The following is an 18873-nucleotide window of genomic DNA, read 5'->3' as shown; positions in this document are numbered from 1 at the left end:
ACGACATGAGAAGTAGGACCTTATTTGGGGGACCATTGATACAATTTTGCCTAAGAAAAAAGAAAACACAAAGATGCGCATTCACAGGTGTGAAGAAAATACAAAATTTCACGTTTACAGAGAGCTATGACGAGTAAAAGAAAGAAAAAGAAAAAGGAAAAAACAGTAGTCAAAAGCAAGAACCCAAAATACCTAAGCCTACGTATCCAATTCCAGGAAAAAACTGACTCTACAAAGTTTGGTAATGCTTTCATAAGAAGACATCTCACAGCAGATTTGTACAAAATGTCCATATAAATCATGTTTCTTGCACAATGATAGGATTTTAGATAGAAGTATGATCATCATTTACAGGCCATCAGCATGGAGTTGATAACATGCATCAGAAGTCTAATACTTGCGAGCTCGGCACTAGAGATTGTAGGCAAGCTATGTTGATGGTGCAGTATCTGATAAACTTGCTCAAAGACGGGCCGCACATGCACTGCAATCATTTGGTTTACTGGGTTTATGGCAGCCGCCACATCTGTCATCCACGCAACTTTTCTCGATGTATCATTGCTGATATCACAGGCCAGCTGTTGCAAAAGAGAGAGAAGCACCCCTTGGCTAAGAGGAAGAGGATTCAGCAACAATACCCCATGCAGATCAACCTAGAAAAGGTGGTAACAAGTTGTCAAGCAGATAGTCCATCGCAAGCTCAGATAAACACAAAGGAATATCATCCAAAGTATACTATACCTGAGAGCACAACCACGATACGATGGTCACATCACTTCTTTGTAGAGCTCCAGTGAAAGCCTCCTCATACTTCCGTTCAGAAACCAACCTAGACAGCTCCTTTGTTGGATCCAAAGGCACCTCAACCTACCATGCATAAACAAAATGCTTCTAATAATTAAAGTAGCCAACCAACCGACATCAGATAAAATATAATATTTGGATTTAAGATGGAACAAACCTTCTCAGATAAAATATAATATTTGGATTTAAGATGGAACAAACCTTCTCATGGAGACCACCCAAAGGTCCATTGGTTAGTTGTGTGACCAGGGGATTTACTGCACTTGAGCTTGTTCGTGCAGCTGCAAGAGCTATTAGCTTACGTTGACCATCAGCCACTTCGCCGCTTAAGGTTTGAGTCACCGATGATGCAGAACTAATAGCTTCCTGCAAATATGCCAAAATAAATAAATAGAACATCCATTAGTGCACACAAAACTATGACCACAGTAATCAAGGCAAAGGCAAAATAACATATTTGGCTCCCTGTTATTTGAATTCATTCAAGGCCCCCAAGGATTATACCTCTTTTGAGTGTACAAGAAGGGAAGTTTTCCACAAAAATTATCTAAAAGAAAATGATTGGACATACACACCCTTAAAGCAAGTGCCAGTGGCGAATGTGCAGAATCAAAGTGTTGTTGTGCCGCATTTGTATGTTCTAACATTCCTTTCTGGAACGTAGCATCTACTTGCTCAAACATGGCCTTACATGACTTCTCAAATGCAGGTACCACTGAAGCTTCCATACTAGACTTAAGAGCATCCTAATTTGCAAAGGTCAAAACATTAGTACAGAAGTTTTCCAAACCAAGGTAACGCCTTAGATATTCAGATTAAAAATTGAAGGACATTAACAAGATGACATAATACATACCTGAAGAGCTTGTTTGCCAGAAGTTTGGAACTGCGCCTGGATTTGCCTGGAAACAGTTGCTTCAAGTTTTGAGTTAACCGATTTTTCCAATTGATTAACGGCCTTATCACCAACTCCTCTCTGCCACACAAGCATCAATTAGATAACTATACACCAACTTTATTATAGAATGCGTCAGATCATTTAAAATTCTAACCTGGAAGGAATCAGAAATAGCTGGAGGTATTGCTTTCTCAATAGCTGGAGTTATAGCACGAGCAACAGCTGGTCCAATAACCGCCAATTCCTTCTTCACCATTTTCTCTAACATGACTGGAAAGTCCTTGTTCATGAAGTTATTGATCAAGCTAGTTATTTGCTGATTACGGTCTCGCAATAATTTCTCATTCTTTGCATTCTCTTCTTGAAAACGAGCCCATAAAGCATCATTATTGGCCTTTACAGCCTTCTCCATACTCCGCCCAAGAGCCGCCTCTAATCTTCTCCCCTCCTTTGTAACTGGGACTGCAACCATCATTGTCATCTGCTTTTGCAGTTCTTTCTGCATAGTCAGTAGCTGTACAAATGACAAAAGAGCCACAGTTAAGAAAAGGATGATGCCAAATAAAGACAGGTCCAGAGTACACATCTACCACACAAGTAGCAATAAGCAAACATACAACTTCTTCACTTTTTCCAAAGTATACAAAAATGTGAAATAGGACAAGGAAAACCATATCAAGACGAAGGAAAGGAAAGAATTATAAAATAGTTCATACGTCATACACTCATGTACGGAAATTAGCAATCACCTGATTAATCGTATCCTGCATGGCCATAATTTGAGGAAATGCAGCTTCTGCAGAGGGGGGGCTTGAACTCCCTCCTGGTTCATTGTTGGAATCTATTGAATTGAGCACACTTGGTGATGGGGAAGATTGACCTGATGCTTGAGAGTTTTTCCACTTCTGTTTTTTCACTTTTGTAGTTTGTGTATGCGATTGAAAAACTGGTGGGGTGGTACATGGCCCAGATACATCTTTTGCAGATTCCTGGTCTTCGTCTCCAGCATTAGACTGGGCCAGTGGTTCTGTCATGCTGGAATCATCACCTTGCCGAGCTTCATCTGTAGTATATGTTTCGGCTGATATTGCACAGCATTCTCGGGCCATCTCAATTCCAAGATCTGATGCCTGGGAGCAAAAGAATTTTTCCTTGTTTTCTGAAACAACATTTTGAGGTTCTCCTTGAGATCCAAATTCATCATTTTGAGTAGATCTTGCTTCACCCACTACTTTAACCTCCACCTCAGCATTACCCATATCACTGTTAACAATCACATCTTGGATATTTGCCTCCCCTTCATTCTTGCTGTCAATAGGATTAGTACCTTCAGAAGATGAAGCAGCCATTAAAATCTCAGAGGGAGTTATAAGATGGGTTGGATGTTTGAACATGATAGGAGGATTGAGCACACTAGATAAATCATCTTGTCCAACTTTCTGCTCAATATTTCTTGAATCATCATCCACTGCAGGCACATCTGACAAGTTTGAACGAACACTGTCCAATTGCCTGTCAACTGAGTAATCATTGACTTGTTGGTCTCCACCATGCTCATTGAGTGTGCGACCCGGTTCAGAGCCATCTGTTGGACTTCTTAAACCAGAAAGTTTCCTAGACAACCTAGGACTCAAGGGAATAGGCGGTGATGCAACAAAAACAACATCTGAATCACTAGTAGCTGATGCCATTGCAACAGGTCTTGATTCTGTACTTGAAGTGGTAATATCTTTCGAAGTGGTTGCCTCAACAGAACTAGAGCTTACAGGATACCTCACGGAAACTGCACCCTCAGAACTACTATCTTGTATGGTTTGTTTAAGTGCCGAATTTGAATTAGCTAGCAGCATCTCTGTGGGTTTACTTCCAGATAGATCCAAAGCAAATCCTTCAGCCCCTGATGGTTCACGTGAAATATTGGAATCTGACTTTTCTAAACCCACATTATCCAGAGGTGGAGGCAAGCACTTGGATAATTCCAGAGCATACTGCTGAATGGCTAGTGTCTGGACACAATAAACCTGGACAATCTGTTCACCATGAGGTGAAATACTTGTCCCGGTAAAACTCAAAATAGGCATGGTAACAGTAAATTCTGCAATATAATCCATGCGCGTTGCTGCTGGATCAGGACCAAATTCTAAGTGCACAGCATAAATAGCATTCTTCTTAGCATTTGCAAGTAAGAGAAGGCCAGCCTGTGACAAAGCTATGACTTGATTAAAGAATGCCTCCTCAACCCGGGGTTCAGCAGAACTCTTCAACTCTAATGTCTGAGTACATTTCCATGATTCAGCATCACTGGGAAGTAGCCAGCCTTCTTCACTCGCCGAGGACCAGATCTTCACTTCCCGATTAAGTGGCCCCTGTAGAACAATTTTATATAATTACTACAAAATATTAGAGCATTCTTTTACCGAAAGTAGACTGCAAAAACACAACTATACACCACCTTATCATACATGTAAAGAAATCAATGACCATTTACCACTGTGATAAGTATAATATGATCTGGCTGGTGGGGAGCTGTCACAAATGTAGATGAATAAACAGGATGGCCGTCATAGGGTCTCAATACTAAAAGTGGTTGTGCCTTGCGATCTTCCCATATCTTTATCTGTAGCAAGAAATACATTTTGTGTGGAATCAGCAAAAACTCTTCCGACTTGTATCAATCAGAAATATTGAAGGAAAAGTGTATGGATGCATGCCAGCATATGCTCTTGAATTATAAACAATGATTATTTCTCTACCAAAATGCACCTCTGTGTAACACGGCTCTCAACCACCCATCATATCCATTAGACAATCATAAATGATAGATATCCTATCAATACTCAAACTGAAGTTGAAGTAGAGACACAATTCTCAGTGCCACTATGGGAATAGGAATTCCCTCTACAAAGGTAGAACGCATTATGGGGAAGAAAACTGGATCACACTATAATGATTTGACCACCCACATCATATTAAGAAAAATGCTTTTTACAGAAATTTTCAATGTCAACATAGATAGCCAAAAGGTGGAGATCTCCAGATCTTGACCAGGAAAAATTAAGGGAAAAAGAGGGGCAGATGAAAGGGAAGCTCAGGCATGAAAATTCTACCCCAAACCTAGACCAAAATCCCGTATAAATCATAAAGCAAGTAGTCAAAAGCATACACGGGAAGCTACTGCAGGTAAGGTTCACCTCAAACATAGACTATATAACCCATAAATTCAACAGTAAAAAAGATGCAAAGGAAGTTAATGTATGTAAAAAATTACCACAAATATTGAACAAAATCCATATGACTCATAATTCAAACAGTCAAGTTGTTGAATTCCTGCATTATTTACTCACATAATACAAACAAACACAATATTATCCTTGTTTTCTTTCTACTTTCCAAGAGGAAAAGGCCTCTCATATGAATTTGAAATTGTCGGAACTGCTGATTACTCACTTCTCATGCTTCAAAGTTGTCATATTATTCTAAGAAAATTACCACAGTTGAAACTGTGAAACTTAGTCAAACTTTTATTATCTTCCTCACTACTGTTCGTTCACAATTATTCTTTTTTTAAAAATAAATGAAAAATCAACCTACCATGTCCAAGATAAATACTATATCCCAATTCATACCAATTTCTTTAATGATATAAATGCAAATGCTAGATAACAAACATATTCTTCTATGACGCAAAAATGCATAGGTTAACAAGGTACTTTTCCTCAAATTTGTTTCCACTAAACCAGATGCAATGCAGTTTAAAGTTTTGCTACTTGTGCTACAAGATAATATGCAAAGTGAAACAAAGAAACTAAAACAAAGATCCCAAAACGGTGAAAGTACATACTGTTCCATCCATAGAAGCAGAAACCAGACGAGTGGTCATCCATTGGCACATTGACAAATCAGTCACTTCTCCATCATGTTTACCAACAAATTGGACTCCATCAATCAGCTTTTCAACAGGACACTTGAGAGGCTCATCTGCAGAAGGGACTTCACCCTTCACGACTTTAGTAGTATCAATTCTTAATACACGCTTTCCAAACCCAACTACCAAAACCTCCTGTAAGATTAGATTTTACAATAGTCATAAACACATATTATCCAACAACTTGATAGCCAAAAATAAGAAATGATTGACTGGCCATTGAAAGGATGGAGCTATAACTGTTGATTAATAATAGGCGTTAAAAGAAAGAATTACTTGTTTATGGCAGTGCCAACAAACTCGTGGATGAACAGCTTCCCCCTCTCCAACTATTTGAATGGCAATAACAACCTTTCCTGTGATTTGTGGTGTACCTTCTTCATCTGGACCTTCAGAAATCTTCCATACAAAAAGCCGTCCTTCTACACTCACACTGCAAAAATGTATGTCAAATAAAACAGCGACAACTAAAGGAAGAAAATAAAGAAATATGGTAAAAGATCTACCTAGCCAAAAGGTGAACATCCTCAGCAAAGAAAGCCATGTCTGTGACCCTCTGACAGAACAAGACATCATTTAGATCAACGAGGTACTAAAAACTTGTAATGCGTTCACACTTTACACAAACACCATTTAATGCAACATAGATCACAGAAAACAAATTTTATTCCACCGCTCTTCTTTACATAAATATATGATCTCCCAAAGTTATTAGGTTACACTGAATATAGTCAATGATTTTAACCAAACAAGAGTACACTCAATATGTCAAGCTATTTCAAATTATATCATTTTTCACGCAGTGAAATTTCCAACACTTCAGTACTCTAAACACTAGTCCTAGAACTTCACTATCTCCAATGATTTAACTCACATTACCATTTCTCCATACAAGCTATGCATAATAGCACATGAAGCTAACTAACTTTTGAGGCCATCAGAAAATAGGAAAGAATCTAAATTTGTAATCGTCATCTATGCAAAGCATCAACACCGGAATAGCAATCATTCATTTTTTATTTTTATTTTTTTTGGAAAATTAAAGAGCACATAACTAATCCAAACACAAATAAGTGAATACAAACTACTACATAAGATTTGAATTAAACCTGTGTATGAGCTCGAAACAAAGATCTCAATGCAGTGTGTATATTCAAAACCCGAATGTTTCCCTGCTTCAATCCATAGCATATGTACGACTTATTAACAGCAATTTGGCGGCCCAGCACAAGCTGAGGATCCGAACCATACTTGGTAATCGGCGTAACTTCAAGCTGTGGCTGAAACTCACCCTGCAACCTAACATCCACATCGTAAACCACATTATCACCAATCAAATGCCTGCCTTTAGGGAGCTTATTGCTCGGCATTCGAGTGGGGCCAGTGGGTGGAATCCCCATAGGGATAGTGGGCACGATCGAGACCCCTGGGGGGACGGATAACTCGGGCAGAGCAGCCGACAACTCTAGATTGCCAGATGGAGCGCCGAGAAGCGCCATGATTCGAGCACCCGAATTGGGGTTCGAATTGGAGGTGCTACTGTTGTTGTTGCTAGGGTTGGAAGGGGCCGTGGCAATGTTGTAAGTAGAGGGGGGTTGGAGGGGTGGCGTGGGAAATGAGAGAGACCTCTGGTGGAGCAAGTGGTGGTCTTGAGGAGAGTAAGGGATTTGGGGATGGTTACTGTGGGGGTGGGCCTGAGGGTGAGGGTGGTATTGGAATTGGTGGTGGTGAAACGGTGCCGTCTGGGGAGGGTACGAGTAAGGGCCAGAGGGCGGGGGGAAAGAGGCGGGTGGGATTGGGAACGAAGAGGAACTCAAATTAGGGTTAGGGTTTTGGTTTGAATTGTTCTGGGTTTGGGATTGGGGCGAGAGTGGCGTTGGGTTTGTGGGTTTAAAGAATTTCTGCATGTCAAAGGGTTGGGGTTGCTGCTGGGGCGGTGGATTTGGATTCCCAGAAGAAGCCATGGGAGAACAGCAGATCTATATATCTCTCTGAAAGTGAATTGCAATTGCAGAGTGGGATTCGATTTCCTTCTTCTTTTGGTTGTAAGAAAAGGGAAATGGATTAGAGAGAGAGAGATGGGAATTGGGAATCAGGGGATTTGCAGAGTGGGATCTGAATAGAGTGAATGAGCAAAGATGAGAGAGAGAGAGAGAGAGAGAGAGAAGAGAGAGAGAGAGAGAGAGAGGAGGCCTTGAAAAGCCGAAAATAATTAAAACCCAATGAGGAGGAGGACTTTGGAGTGAAGAAGTGGGGACTTGGAAGAGACCAAATATAAATGAAAAAAGGTGATCGAGAATTTATGAATATTGCAGTTTGGGCTTGGAGCCTTTGGAATATACCAATGGCCACCCTATATTTATTTACGTATATGACGATGATATTTTTGTGATATTTTCCTCTCTTTTTTCTCATCTTTGATAAAAATTTAATTGGAAATTATAAAACTACTCCACGCAATAAAAACTTGTAGCTACTTTTTCTTAGAATTTTAGAAACAAAACCATCTCGAGACCTAATTAGATGCATGCTCAAACTTCTTGGGTGTAGTACAACCATCTCGAGCGTACATATAAACTTATTTCACTATCTTTTAAAAATTCTCAAATGAATTTGTTATATTTTTTTTATTTTTTGTTAGTGAATTGGTTAGTTTGATAATTGCTTTTTCGGTAAGAAATTACGAATGATGGGACATGTAGTTGTGATTTTTGGATTTTTGTTTTATTCAAAAATCACCTTTTGTGCTTTAAAAAAAATTAAAATGAAAAAACTTTTGTCATAATAATGTTCCGTAGGGTTACCTTTGCTGTGTCATGACCGTCGACAAAAGAATTGGGCTGCAGGTTAGATGGCTGCTTTTTGGGCTTACTCTTAGTAAATTTTTTGGCCTGGGCTTAATCTTACTAAATTTTTTGGCCTGGGCTTAATCTTAGTAATTGTTTTGGTCTGGGCTTAATCTGAATATGGGTTGCGGATTTTAGAAGCTTTCCGAGGCTGTCTTATTAATGGGCTCCAAAAGGAGACCCATGTGTAACTTATTAATGGGCTTCATAGAACTTTGGTATTCATTCTAATTATTTCTCTTATTAATGAGCTCTAAATAATTTAGAAGGTTCTTTTTCATTGGGCCAGCAGTGTCTATCCCAATGAAAAAAATGACATTTTATTACGTATCAGTAGTATTATGTTCGAACTTCTATAACACCTCTATAATGTGTGTAAGAAAATCTCTCTCACACTTCGTAACTTTGGCCAAAAGAAAAAAAACAATTAATTACAACAAAGAAAAACGATTTAGGATAAGTTGAAACTTCGAAGAAAAAATTATGGGTTCGTACTTAGGCCTAATATTTAATTGAAATAAGTTGTTGGAGAAGAGTATGGTGCAATTAAAGAGACCAAATTTTATCGTCAAATGTGTTATTATGTTACGTTATTCATCCAAATTTGGGCCTACCAAAATTCTATGAAAACACTCCACGTCATCAACGTCCAAAAGCAAACCGTCTTTCTTGTTTAGAGGAAAAGAGGAAAATAACAGATACCCTTTTATTTTGCTTTCTATTATCCAACCCATTAAAAAGGCAAAAATTCGAATCCCATATACCCATATGCATTCATTTTGCTTTCCTTTTAAGCGAACGATACCCATTAGCGTCAAAGCGTTTCCATTCTCCATCGCCGATAAGGACGTCGAAAGCCCTACTCCCCCCACATTTATCAGAACCCAGATAAAAACCCATCTCCCAAATCCCAAGATCTCAAACAGCGAACCCTTTTTCTGGGTCTGAAATTCCAGGGAAAAAGAGATTCGAAGCACTCAAAGTGAAGCAAAGATGTGCTGCTGTCCAAGCAGAGTTTGCATGCTGTGCACTTGTTTGATACTGGTGGTGGTTTTGGTGGGGCTTTTGTTTGGGTTTGGAGTGTTCAAGAATGGCTTCCACAAGATCAAAGATACTGTGAATTTCTGTGATCCGAATGTTCATGGATCTTATTGTGGGTCTACTGGAAGACCCTTCTTGGGTTACACTGCACCTGCACCTTTCTAGGGGGGTTTCTTTAATTCTCTTGTTTTTCTATGTAATTTGTTTATCCTTTTCTGTTCTTGGTTTTATTTTGAATTTTTAGTTTTTAGGTTTGGTTTTTTATTGCTGGTAATCTGGGTTACTGGGTCTCATTGCAGCAGCAGCTGCTGCTGCACTAGGGATTTGGGTTGTTCTTGGAATTTAGGTTTATTTGTATTTTGGCCCCTTCCAGTTTATTATTCTATTGGTTATGTTTATTTTAGTGGACCTTGATTTGTGTGTGGCAGATTCCTCTGATACTTTTTGGATATTAATTTGATTACAATATGTCAAGATTATAATTTTTTTCTTCCAGTTTTCAGCATTGAACTTTTAAATTTCAAAAGAAGAAATCTGGCTTTGCACCACACTATATTCTCATCATTCAATAACGGTCACAAAGAGCCTTGAAGCTCTCAAGAAAATTATGGGTTTTTGGCACAACATTTTAAGCCTCTTCTCTTCGCATTTTGGTTTTTGCGTCAACTTTTATTCCCATGAGAAAGAGAATGGTACATTATATTAATAAATATAATCTCAATATACTATTTGCTAATGTAGATATTGTCTCGATATATTATTGATAATGTCGATTTTATCCTATTATTTCAATAGCAAATGACCTTTGCAATGACATCATAAAACATTAGTATTATGCAGATATTGTTAATTTGCTTCAATAAGAGCCCTTTCGGTAACGTTTTCGGAGAATATTTTCTGGGAATGAAAATAAGAAAATGAATTTGCATTTTTATGATTTGAAAATGGCGTATGGTAGATTAATTGGAAAACATATTCAAAAAATAAAAACAGTAAAAACGTGTCTGGTAAGACAACTTGAGAATAATAATATGTGAGTTATTTTTCATATATATTTTCCCTAATTTTTGTTCTAAAAAATATTTTAAATAAAGGCTAAAATTATTATGAGTTAAACAATGAGAAATGTATAATTTGAGAATAATAATGTATAATTAAAAAAATTCTAATGTTAAAAAAACCTAGATAATAAAATTATATTATCTTTAATTTAAAATAAATATAAAATTAAATAATATATGATGGTTTTATCAAAAAAATTATTATACACTAGTGTAACAAAATAAAATAATGAAGTGCAACAAAAAAAATGAAAAAATAAAAATGAGACCAACAAAAATAAAATAAAAAAAGCAATCAGACCAATACATTGGGTAGAAAATGAGAATGATAATTTGGTGTTTTCAGTTTTTGTTTATGAGTTTGAATTTGTTTTCAAAAAACTAATTCCAATAAAAATAAAGACGACATACCATACCAAACACGTTTTTGGTAGAAAATAAAAACGGGGTCTTGAAAACGTTACCCAATGACCCCTAATAGTATTAGTTGAGAACTTTGCTAAGCAAATTGTGGTTTTTGAGAGCATCCTCTATAATTTTCTATTATGTGCAAAAAGGAAAAATAGACGCTAAGGAAAGATAAATAGAGGTTGCCCATGTGTTTGGTCGATCTAAGATTCAGAATTGGTGGGTTAGTTTTTGGTTTTCACTTGGTAGGTTCCTTTTCGTGTTTGTGGCTATTGGTAGCTTCTTTTTTATTATTTTATTATTTTAAGATTTATACATTTCTTTATGAACATGGCATGTTGATTTGGGTTAAATTTTGGCGGAGTCCTTTTGTCACATTGCGATAGAACATCAAATTGTTGTTCATATGTCAGATCCTCTTGGGCAAGCTAGTAAACATCAACTAACATGGATGGAAAGTTTAAAGCTGTGGCTTTAGGGTTTGAGTTTTTGGGCCCAATTTGGATCAGTCTTTGGGCCTAATATTGTTCAAGTATGCGAATTGAAAAGAAAATGCAAATTCAACTTTTAGATTTTACCCAAGTGAAACGCACCACATTAGGAATAGGTCCTTAGGTTATGCTTAATAATTTCTCCACGAGAAGGACCAAATCAAAGTAACAAGCCAGTCAAAACATGTCAAGTTTGTTAGTTTTGCATAGAATTTACTTGGATTTGAGAAAAACAATTAAAAGACAATGTTCTTTTTACAAGATTTAATAGTGGCCACAAAGTCAGAATATTTTTTTTTTCTTCGGAAATAATTTGAAAGGCGTATAAGAAACGAGGGTATTTGTCAACTGATTTCTACAAATACGCGTATCATACAAAAATTTACTAATTATACTATTGGCGAATCCTTTAAAGCGAAAAACACATTGTCATAAGCATTTGCGTTCCCTACCTCCAGGGAATTCCAAGTTCTCGTGCAAAAAACCTTTCGTTTGGCCAAAGGGAAAAAGAGAAATCTTTTGTTTGGCCAAATACAAGACAAAGAAAAGAAAAAAGAGAGAGAGAGAGAGAGAGAAAACCCTCTTCTCTCTTCTTGGATCTTAATCTTAAAAAAAAACAGAAAAGAAAAGGAGAAAGAGAAGCAAAGATGTGCTGCATTGGGTGTCTTGCTAGAATTTGCATGTGCATTTTCTGCTCTGCGATCCTGACAATAGCAATCTGCTTGCTATTTGGGTTGGGGCCAGTGAAGAGGTTCACCATTATAAAGACCAGGCACTTCCTGGATAGCTGTGAGCCAAGCATGTATGGCTCACTGTGCAGGCCTGGAAGACCCTTCTTTGACATGGCGCCTCCATCCTTCTTGGATCAAGTTGCCCCTTCACCATTCTAATGGGTTTTCTTCTTGTTAATGTTATACAATATGTAATCTATTTGTTACTTTTTTTTTCTTTTTTTTTTGGTGGGGTTGCTAGAGGTTTGATTTTGTATTGTTGTTGGTAAAATATGGGTTTCAGGGCTACATTATACTTGTGGATGATAGATCAGAGATGATCTTGGAATTTAATAAAACTATTTTTACCATGTTTTGTATGCATGATTTGTATTGACCCCATTTGGAGGGATTATGTGTGAGTGTGTGAGGTTGTGCTTAGCAAAACATTAATTCCTTGTCAATTGAGAAAACTTCTCATGGCCCTGATGAAAAAGAACAAGAAGAAGAAAGGGTAATCTCCCTTATTATGCTCAACCATATCCATAATTTACTTCACCTAATTTAACCAAATAAAATTGGCCCAGATCATATTTCATACTGAAAAATTCATCTCTTTATAAATGTGTGTGTGTGGTTTTTTTTGTCAAATTGTTTGAGCTCACAAGTCTAGGGTTTACTTAATGTCACGGAATGAGGTTTTTTAGTTGTCCGTGATATTAGGAATCCTTCCACAAGCTAAAAACAAGATTCTTAATGGGTGGTTTTCAATTAATTGGAGGGCAAGGAAAGTGCCCATAAGCTCCGCCGCAAATACTTCCTCCCCACACTGCAAATTAGAACAGAAACTACGGAGAGATACATCCGCAACACGAGCTACTATAATTTTGACATGTTCCCTTACATGAAACGAAACTAGTATTGGAATTATTCCCCTAACTTCTTTAAGCACGCATGTGGGAGAACACGTTACACGAATGATTTTCTGATTTGGCCGAAAATAATATATGCACCAACAAAATTGAAATTCGTCGACGTATGTAAGATGACATGGTATAGTTGTTAACAACAACAAAAAGAAGAAGTTAGGATTAACTAACAGGAAGAAGAAGGAGGAGACATAATTTTGCACATCTTTAAATAAGAAGAAGATGGAAGGCAGCATTTTTGCATGAAAACTACAGGTATTGCATCAAGAAGAGAAAAAAAAGAAAAAAAGATTTGGAACATGTGAAGATAGTGAATCGTTGAAAGATCGATGTATGTGAAAAATTAAGGAAAACAAATGATATTTGATATTTGAAGTTATAACTAAAGTATAGTAAGTTAGGGACTAATTTGTTTAATGAACACGCAAATATCATTAATATAATAGTAAAAATTATTATAATTATTTTCTAGCACTTTTTTTTCAATATCATTATAACATACTTTTTTATATATATTTGTTATACAAAACGATATTGGGGGAGGAGGAATCAAACCCAAGACTTCGAGTGCATGGGTAAATACTCTTAACTACTTGAGTTACAATCCCTTTGAAGTAGAGATTTTCTATTTAAACTCCACACTTCTCTTAGTTCACCCAAATACTTAAATTATTAAGCTATAAGTTTTATTATTGTGTAAAAAGACAAAAAAGGTCATCCAACTTAATATTTAACCCTAGTACATCTATACACACATCCAACCACTCTTCATATTAAGTTTTAGAAAAATACAAACTCCTCTACATCGTATTGTCAGAGACGTAGAACATTGACGAGCATGTGCCTCTTAAAAATCTGCGTGGGAGCTAATAAAAAGACTTGTTGATTGCTTTTGTTTTCTTTTCTTTTTACATGATGTTTTGGTAAAGTTGTTCTCTTTCTCTAGAAAGTATTAAATTTCGGATTTTGGGTTCTATTTGTTTGTGTTTTTTTTTTTGCTGGGAATAGTAATTTTATTGTCACTTCTGGAATTCCAGTATGCATCTAAAATCTTAATCCTGCTACTGCTGCTTCAATAGTTGGGTCATTTCTCTTGTTGCTTTTCCACTCTGATAAAAGCTTCAATGTATCCTCCATTGATGCCCGATTAGATGGCCTACTCCTAATGCAAAGTATAGCAACCTCAAGTACCAATTTTATATCCTCTCAAAGTATATGCCTAAAGCTTCAGTACATAGTGTTTCAATGTTTAAAAATTCTAGATGGCATTCTGAGGTAGAAATCAAATAAGAATCACATATTAAGCACAAAAAATTTAACAATCTATAAATTAACATTGCCAACAAATCAAGTGTCTGTCAAATAAGAACGTACTTCCTCTTCTAAGGGTAGCTTGTGGGGTTTAAATAGAAAATTTCTTTTATTTCTTATTTTTTTAGCTTGGGGTGTATTTAAAGGTAGTTTGGGAAGATATTGGGGTTTTCTTAGAAATTGAGAAATTTAAATTAAAAGTTGGGGTAAACTTAGAACATAGGGTGAATTAAGAGAAGTGTGAGGTTTAAATAGAAAATCTCTTGAAGTATATAGCATACTCGAGCCTCTGCATTAAGCATTGCTGCATTTGTGTGCATTTACTAAAATCTTTACCATTTGATTAATCTAATGAGGTTAATTAATCCACATTAGCATAGTTATATTATCTTTTAAAAAAATCACATGTTGTACTATATCACCCTTTTCACAACCTCTCTCTCTCACTGTTAATTTCGCTTGCCATAGAATAATCAATACTTGGGGTATAACCATACTTGTGTGTGCTAACATATGAATATGGTTTGAATGTATTAGGTTAACTTTATTCTTCTTCATAAGGAGGTATATATAAGAGTTTATAGGCTGCTATACAAGGAATTAGATATAGTAAAGAATTAGGAAAGTATCTCCTAATTATACAATAATTTATCAACTATATAAAAATAGGAAAGTAAATCCCTTAATTAATCAAGGAAGTAAATCTCCTTGATTAATTAGGAGACCCACGTCAGCACTCCTCCTCAAGTTGGTGCATATATGTCACTAATGCCCAACTTGATGAAGTGAGTCATGAAATACTCTTCCACAAACAGCTTTGGTTAAGATATCTGCCAATTAATCTTCTGATCTTACGAATGGTAGGCGGATGATCTTCTTCTCAAATTTTTTTCTTTGATAAAATGTCTATCCACATCAACATGTTTAGTTTGATCATGTTGAACTGGATTATGGGCAATATCGATGGCTGACTTGTTATCGCAATGTAACTCCATTGGCTTTCCTGGCTTGAAACCCAATTCTGTCAATAGTCTTCTGATCCATAGTAATTTACAAACTCCGTGAGTCATTCCTCGATACTCTGCTTCAGCACTAGACCGAGAAACCAAATTTTGTTTCTTACTCTGCCAAGTGACTAGGTTACCTCCCACAAAAGTACAGTAACCTGAAGTAGAGCGTCTATCTGTAATAGAACCAGCCCGATCAGCATCTGTGTATCCAGCAACTTCAAGATCTCCATTTTTTGAGAATATTAATCTTTTCCCAGGGCCTGACTTTAGGTATCTTAAGATCCGATCAACTGCATTCCAATGAGAAACACTGGGCGATGCATAAACTGACTAACCACACTCACAACATATGCAATATTTGGTCTTGGAGGACGTATGAAAAGTAGGACTTTGGTGGTGGTGATAGAAGCATGAGTCTGGGTAGTCAGGTCAGCAGGATTGACCGCATGCTTCTATGAGTTTGCAATAAGATGGAGAATCGTATAGGTTCCTAACATCGCAGCTGAAGTAAGATGTGATATGAGAAGATGAGGAAGGTGATGTGAGAAATTTGATGTATGAATTTGATGTAGGAATTGGATTTAAGAGGTATGTGTATAAGATTTGAGGGTATGTGTTTAGAAATTTGGATAAGAGGATTTGAGGACTTTAGATTTGAGGGATTTGGATTTGGGAAAAAATATGAGGAATTTGATTTAGGGTTTTGGATTTGAATATGAGAAATTTGAGATAAGGGTTTAGAGATAAAACAACTTCTCTTCACTCCCTCTCTCCCTTTGAAGAGAATGGGTCGTCAGAGTAAAGAGATATGCAATATCTTCAATGGGGATACGTCAATAAACATATCATTTTCACTCCCCCTCCCCCTTAAGAAGAGGGGAGGAGAGCACTTAAATTTCAAGAAGAACGCAAGCATAGGTCACAAGAGAACCAGGCTTTGATACCATGTTAAAATATGAATATGGTTTGAATGTATTAGGTTAACTTTATTCTTCCCCATAATGAGGTATATATAAGAGTGCTATACAAGGAATTAGATATAGTAAAGAATTAGAAAAATATCTCCTAATTATACAATAATTTATCAACTATATAAAAATAGGAAAGTAAATCCCTTAATTAATCAAGGAAGTAAATCTCCTTAATTAATTAGGAGACTCATGTCAACAGTGTGAAAGTTGAGGAGAAATTGAAAAGTACGTGAAATTGAATTGTTGTAGGAATTCGTTTTGGGAATTCTCTTTTATCAACACATAACTAACTTTATATTAATCCATTATTGATGCTTACCAATTCTCTAGCTTTTTAAATTTGATTTCTTCGATTTGCTGATTGGTTTTGCATTTATTAGCCTTATAATTCATTAGGTACATGGTTTTGTTTCTTGTTTGCACATGGGGCTCAGATAAGGAGGGGTTGGGATTAGACCACTAGAGAGATGACAACCATGGAAATAAGAGTTTTGGAAGAGGGTTTCTCATAAGAGACGTGAGGCGGGGAGGGTGCGAAAGGGGAAGGGGAAGATTGCGCTCATTAAAAGTAGGGAAGAGTAATTGATTCGGTAGAACATGTGATTTTTAAGATAATATAACTATACTGATGTGGATTAATTAACATCGTTAGATTAATGAAATGGTCAAGATTTTAGTAAATGCACACAAATGCATCGATGTTAAATGCAGAAACTCGAGATCTGCATACTTTGTATAATAAATACAAATTTGTATTAAAATTCTATTTTTTTTTTACTTAGCAAAGTTCATTAGTGTATTTCTATTAACTTATAATACTTAAAATTAAATCATTGTTTTTAAAAAATAAAAGAACACAATCCAATCATTCAAGATTTATTTTTCAACCGTTCAGATCAAGCATTTGTATGGTCATTATGCATTTTATTGATGCACACATTTACTCTCCCTCCCTCACAAAACAAAGGGTATATACACCCTACCCTATATATAGATATATCAATATCCTCTCATATATCATAATTTCCCCACATTTGGAGAAGTCTCCAACAACATCCGATAAAATTGGAACGATATAAAACCAGAATTCCCCTACATTTTCCAAAACTCAAATGCCCCATTTCATTTCACAAAATTCTCCCCAGATCTCTCAGAGAGGAGCCTTTTGATTTTTTGGGTCTCAAAGCAAGTAAAAATGTGCAGGTTGTGCGTGTGCTGCATGTGCATATTAGTAATCTTGCTATTCATCGGTGTGTTATTTGCGGTCGGCCCTTTGACGAAGCTGAGGCATCACTTCATCATCAAGCAATCTGTGCATCATTTCTGCGATCCAAATGTTCATGGCTTTTTATGTAGGCGTAGTGGAATGACTAGAAAACCCTTATTGGGTTACACTGCACCTCCACCTTAATTTCTAGCTTAATTAGGGTTTTGTTTCTTTATTCTCTGACGCATTATGTAATGAATCTGTCTCATCTTTCTTTGTTATTATTTGAATTTTAGTTCTTAGGTTTTAATTTTTTATATATGTTAATCTGGGTTTTTGGGTTACAATTTACATTGGTTATAGATGTAAGGATTGTTCTTAGAATTTATATCCTCTTCGATTTATGTTTATTTTTGTTTTTTCTTTTAAGTCACATATATGGACGACAATTCTCCTCTCGTATTCGTGAGGCTTCGCACCTAATGAGTATGGTAGGAAGAATAAAAATTCGGTATGGGGACTAGTTTGGGAAAACTTTTAGGTATGGTATTTGGGACGGACCGGAAATGGTATCATTGTTATCAAGTAATACTATTATTGTTAAGAGTATATATGGTAAATGTAAAACACCCTATTAAGGCCCACTTCTATTAGAGAGGTGGTTAGTAAATTAGTCAACAAATTTTGTACAAATAGTATTATTATTATCTCAATAGATCCAATTTGTTTGGTATTTATGGTTTTCTATTTAGATTTTGGCAGGTATCAATTTGTTTAGGTAATCCATCCATATTTTTAATTAACAAAAATTGGATTGATCCATATATCGGGCGCATAATCAACCCCGATTCGCTCCATTACTATTATTACATATGGGGAAGAGGATGAAGCATTTTATAAATACATTTATTTTTCATTTATTGGGGAAGAGGAAGAGGATGAGGCGTTATATAAAGCAATAGTCTATTAAAAATCACATAATTAAAAACATAACATTAAACTTTTTTTAAATATAAAAATAAAATAGACTAAAAAGAAAAATTAAAAAATAAACATAAAATAAGAATCCATATCTAACAAAAAGTCTCTAAGGATAGGACAAATGATAGAATAAGAAGCTGAAAAAAAAAAAATACAACTAAGGAAATAAGGAAATAATAATTTGTTTTAAACAAATACAAAAAAAGAAAAGCAAAAGAATACAACTTCCTTTTAGAGAAAGCAAAGTAGGACGGAAAGTTTTGGTATCCAATCAAACGAA

The 18873-nt window shown here is 36.0% G+C and overlaps 2 protein-coding genes across 2 annotated transcripts; one reads left to right on the top strand and one right to left on the bottom strand.

Annotated features, from left to right (window-relative positions):
- Positions 1-94: 94 nt before the first annotated feature.
- LOC117630041 (enhancer of mRNA-decapping protein 4) lies at positions 95-7803 on the bottom strand. The gene is made up of 12 exons (XM_034362758.1): positions 6737-7803; positions 6134-6183; positions 5904-6060; positions 5544-5762; positions 4191-4319; positions 2452-4068; positions 1857-2216; positions 1661-1780; positions 1380-1550; positions 1006-1170; positions 742-867; positions 95-653 (listed from the first exon to the last, which is right to left on the bottom strand). Exons 1-12 carry the CDS (start codon positions 7589-7591, stop codon positions 345-347), a joined length of 4278 nt encoding a protein of 1425 aa, XP_034218649.1. The 5' UTR covers positions 7592-7803; the 3' UTR covers positions 95-344.
- A 1415-nt stretch (positions 7804-9218) lies between these two features.
- Positions 9219-9969, top strand: LOC117631789. Its single transcript, XM_034365091.1, has one exon. The coding sequence runs from the start codon at positions 9467-9469 to the stop codon at positions 9677-9679; it is 213 nt and encodes a 70-aa protein (XP_034220982.1). The 5' UTR covers positions 9219-9466; the 3' UTR covers positions 9680-9969.
- Positions 9970-18873: the final 8904 nt, after the last annotated feature.

This window comes from Prunus dulcis, chromosome 6, assembly GCF_902201215.1.
Source record: "Prunus dulcis chromosome 6, ALMONDv2, whole genome shotgun sequence".
Classification (NCBI taxonomy): Eukaryota; Viridiplantae; Streptophyta; class Magnoliopsida; order Rosales; family Rosaceae; genus Prunus; species Prunus dulcis.
The sequence above is the reverse complement of the archived record's forward strand: the minus strand, read 5'-3'. Positions and strand labels throughout refer to the sequence as shown.

Coding starts and splice junctions, on each gene's coding strand:
- LOC117630041 (XM_034362758.1), bottom strand. CDS start 7,591: ATGGCTTCTTCTGGGAATCCAAATCCACCGCCCCAGCAGCAACCCCAA. Junction 5,763..5,903: donor GTTGGCACTGCCATAAACAA/GTAATTCTTTCT, acceptor CTAATCTTACAG/GAGGTTTTGGTAGTTGGGTT. Junction 4,069..4,190: donor ATATTATACTTATCACAGTG/GTAAATGGTCAT, acceptor ATTGTTCTACAG/GGGCCACTTAATCGGGAAGT.
- LOC117631789 (XM_034365091.1), top strand. CDS start 9,467: ATGTGCTGCTGTCCAAGCAGAGTTTGCATGCTGTGCACTTGTTTGATA.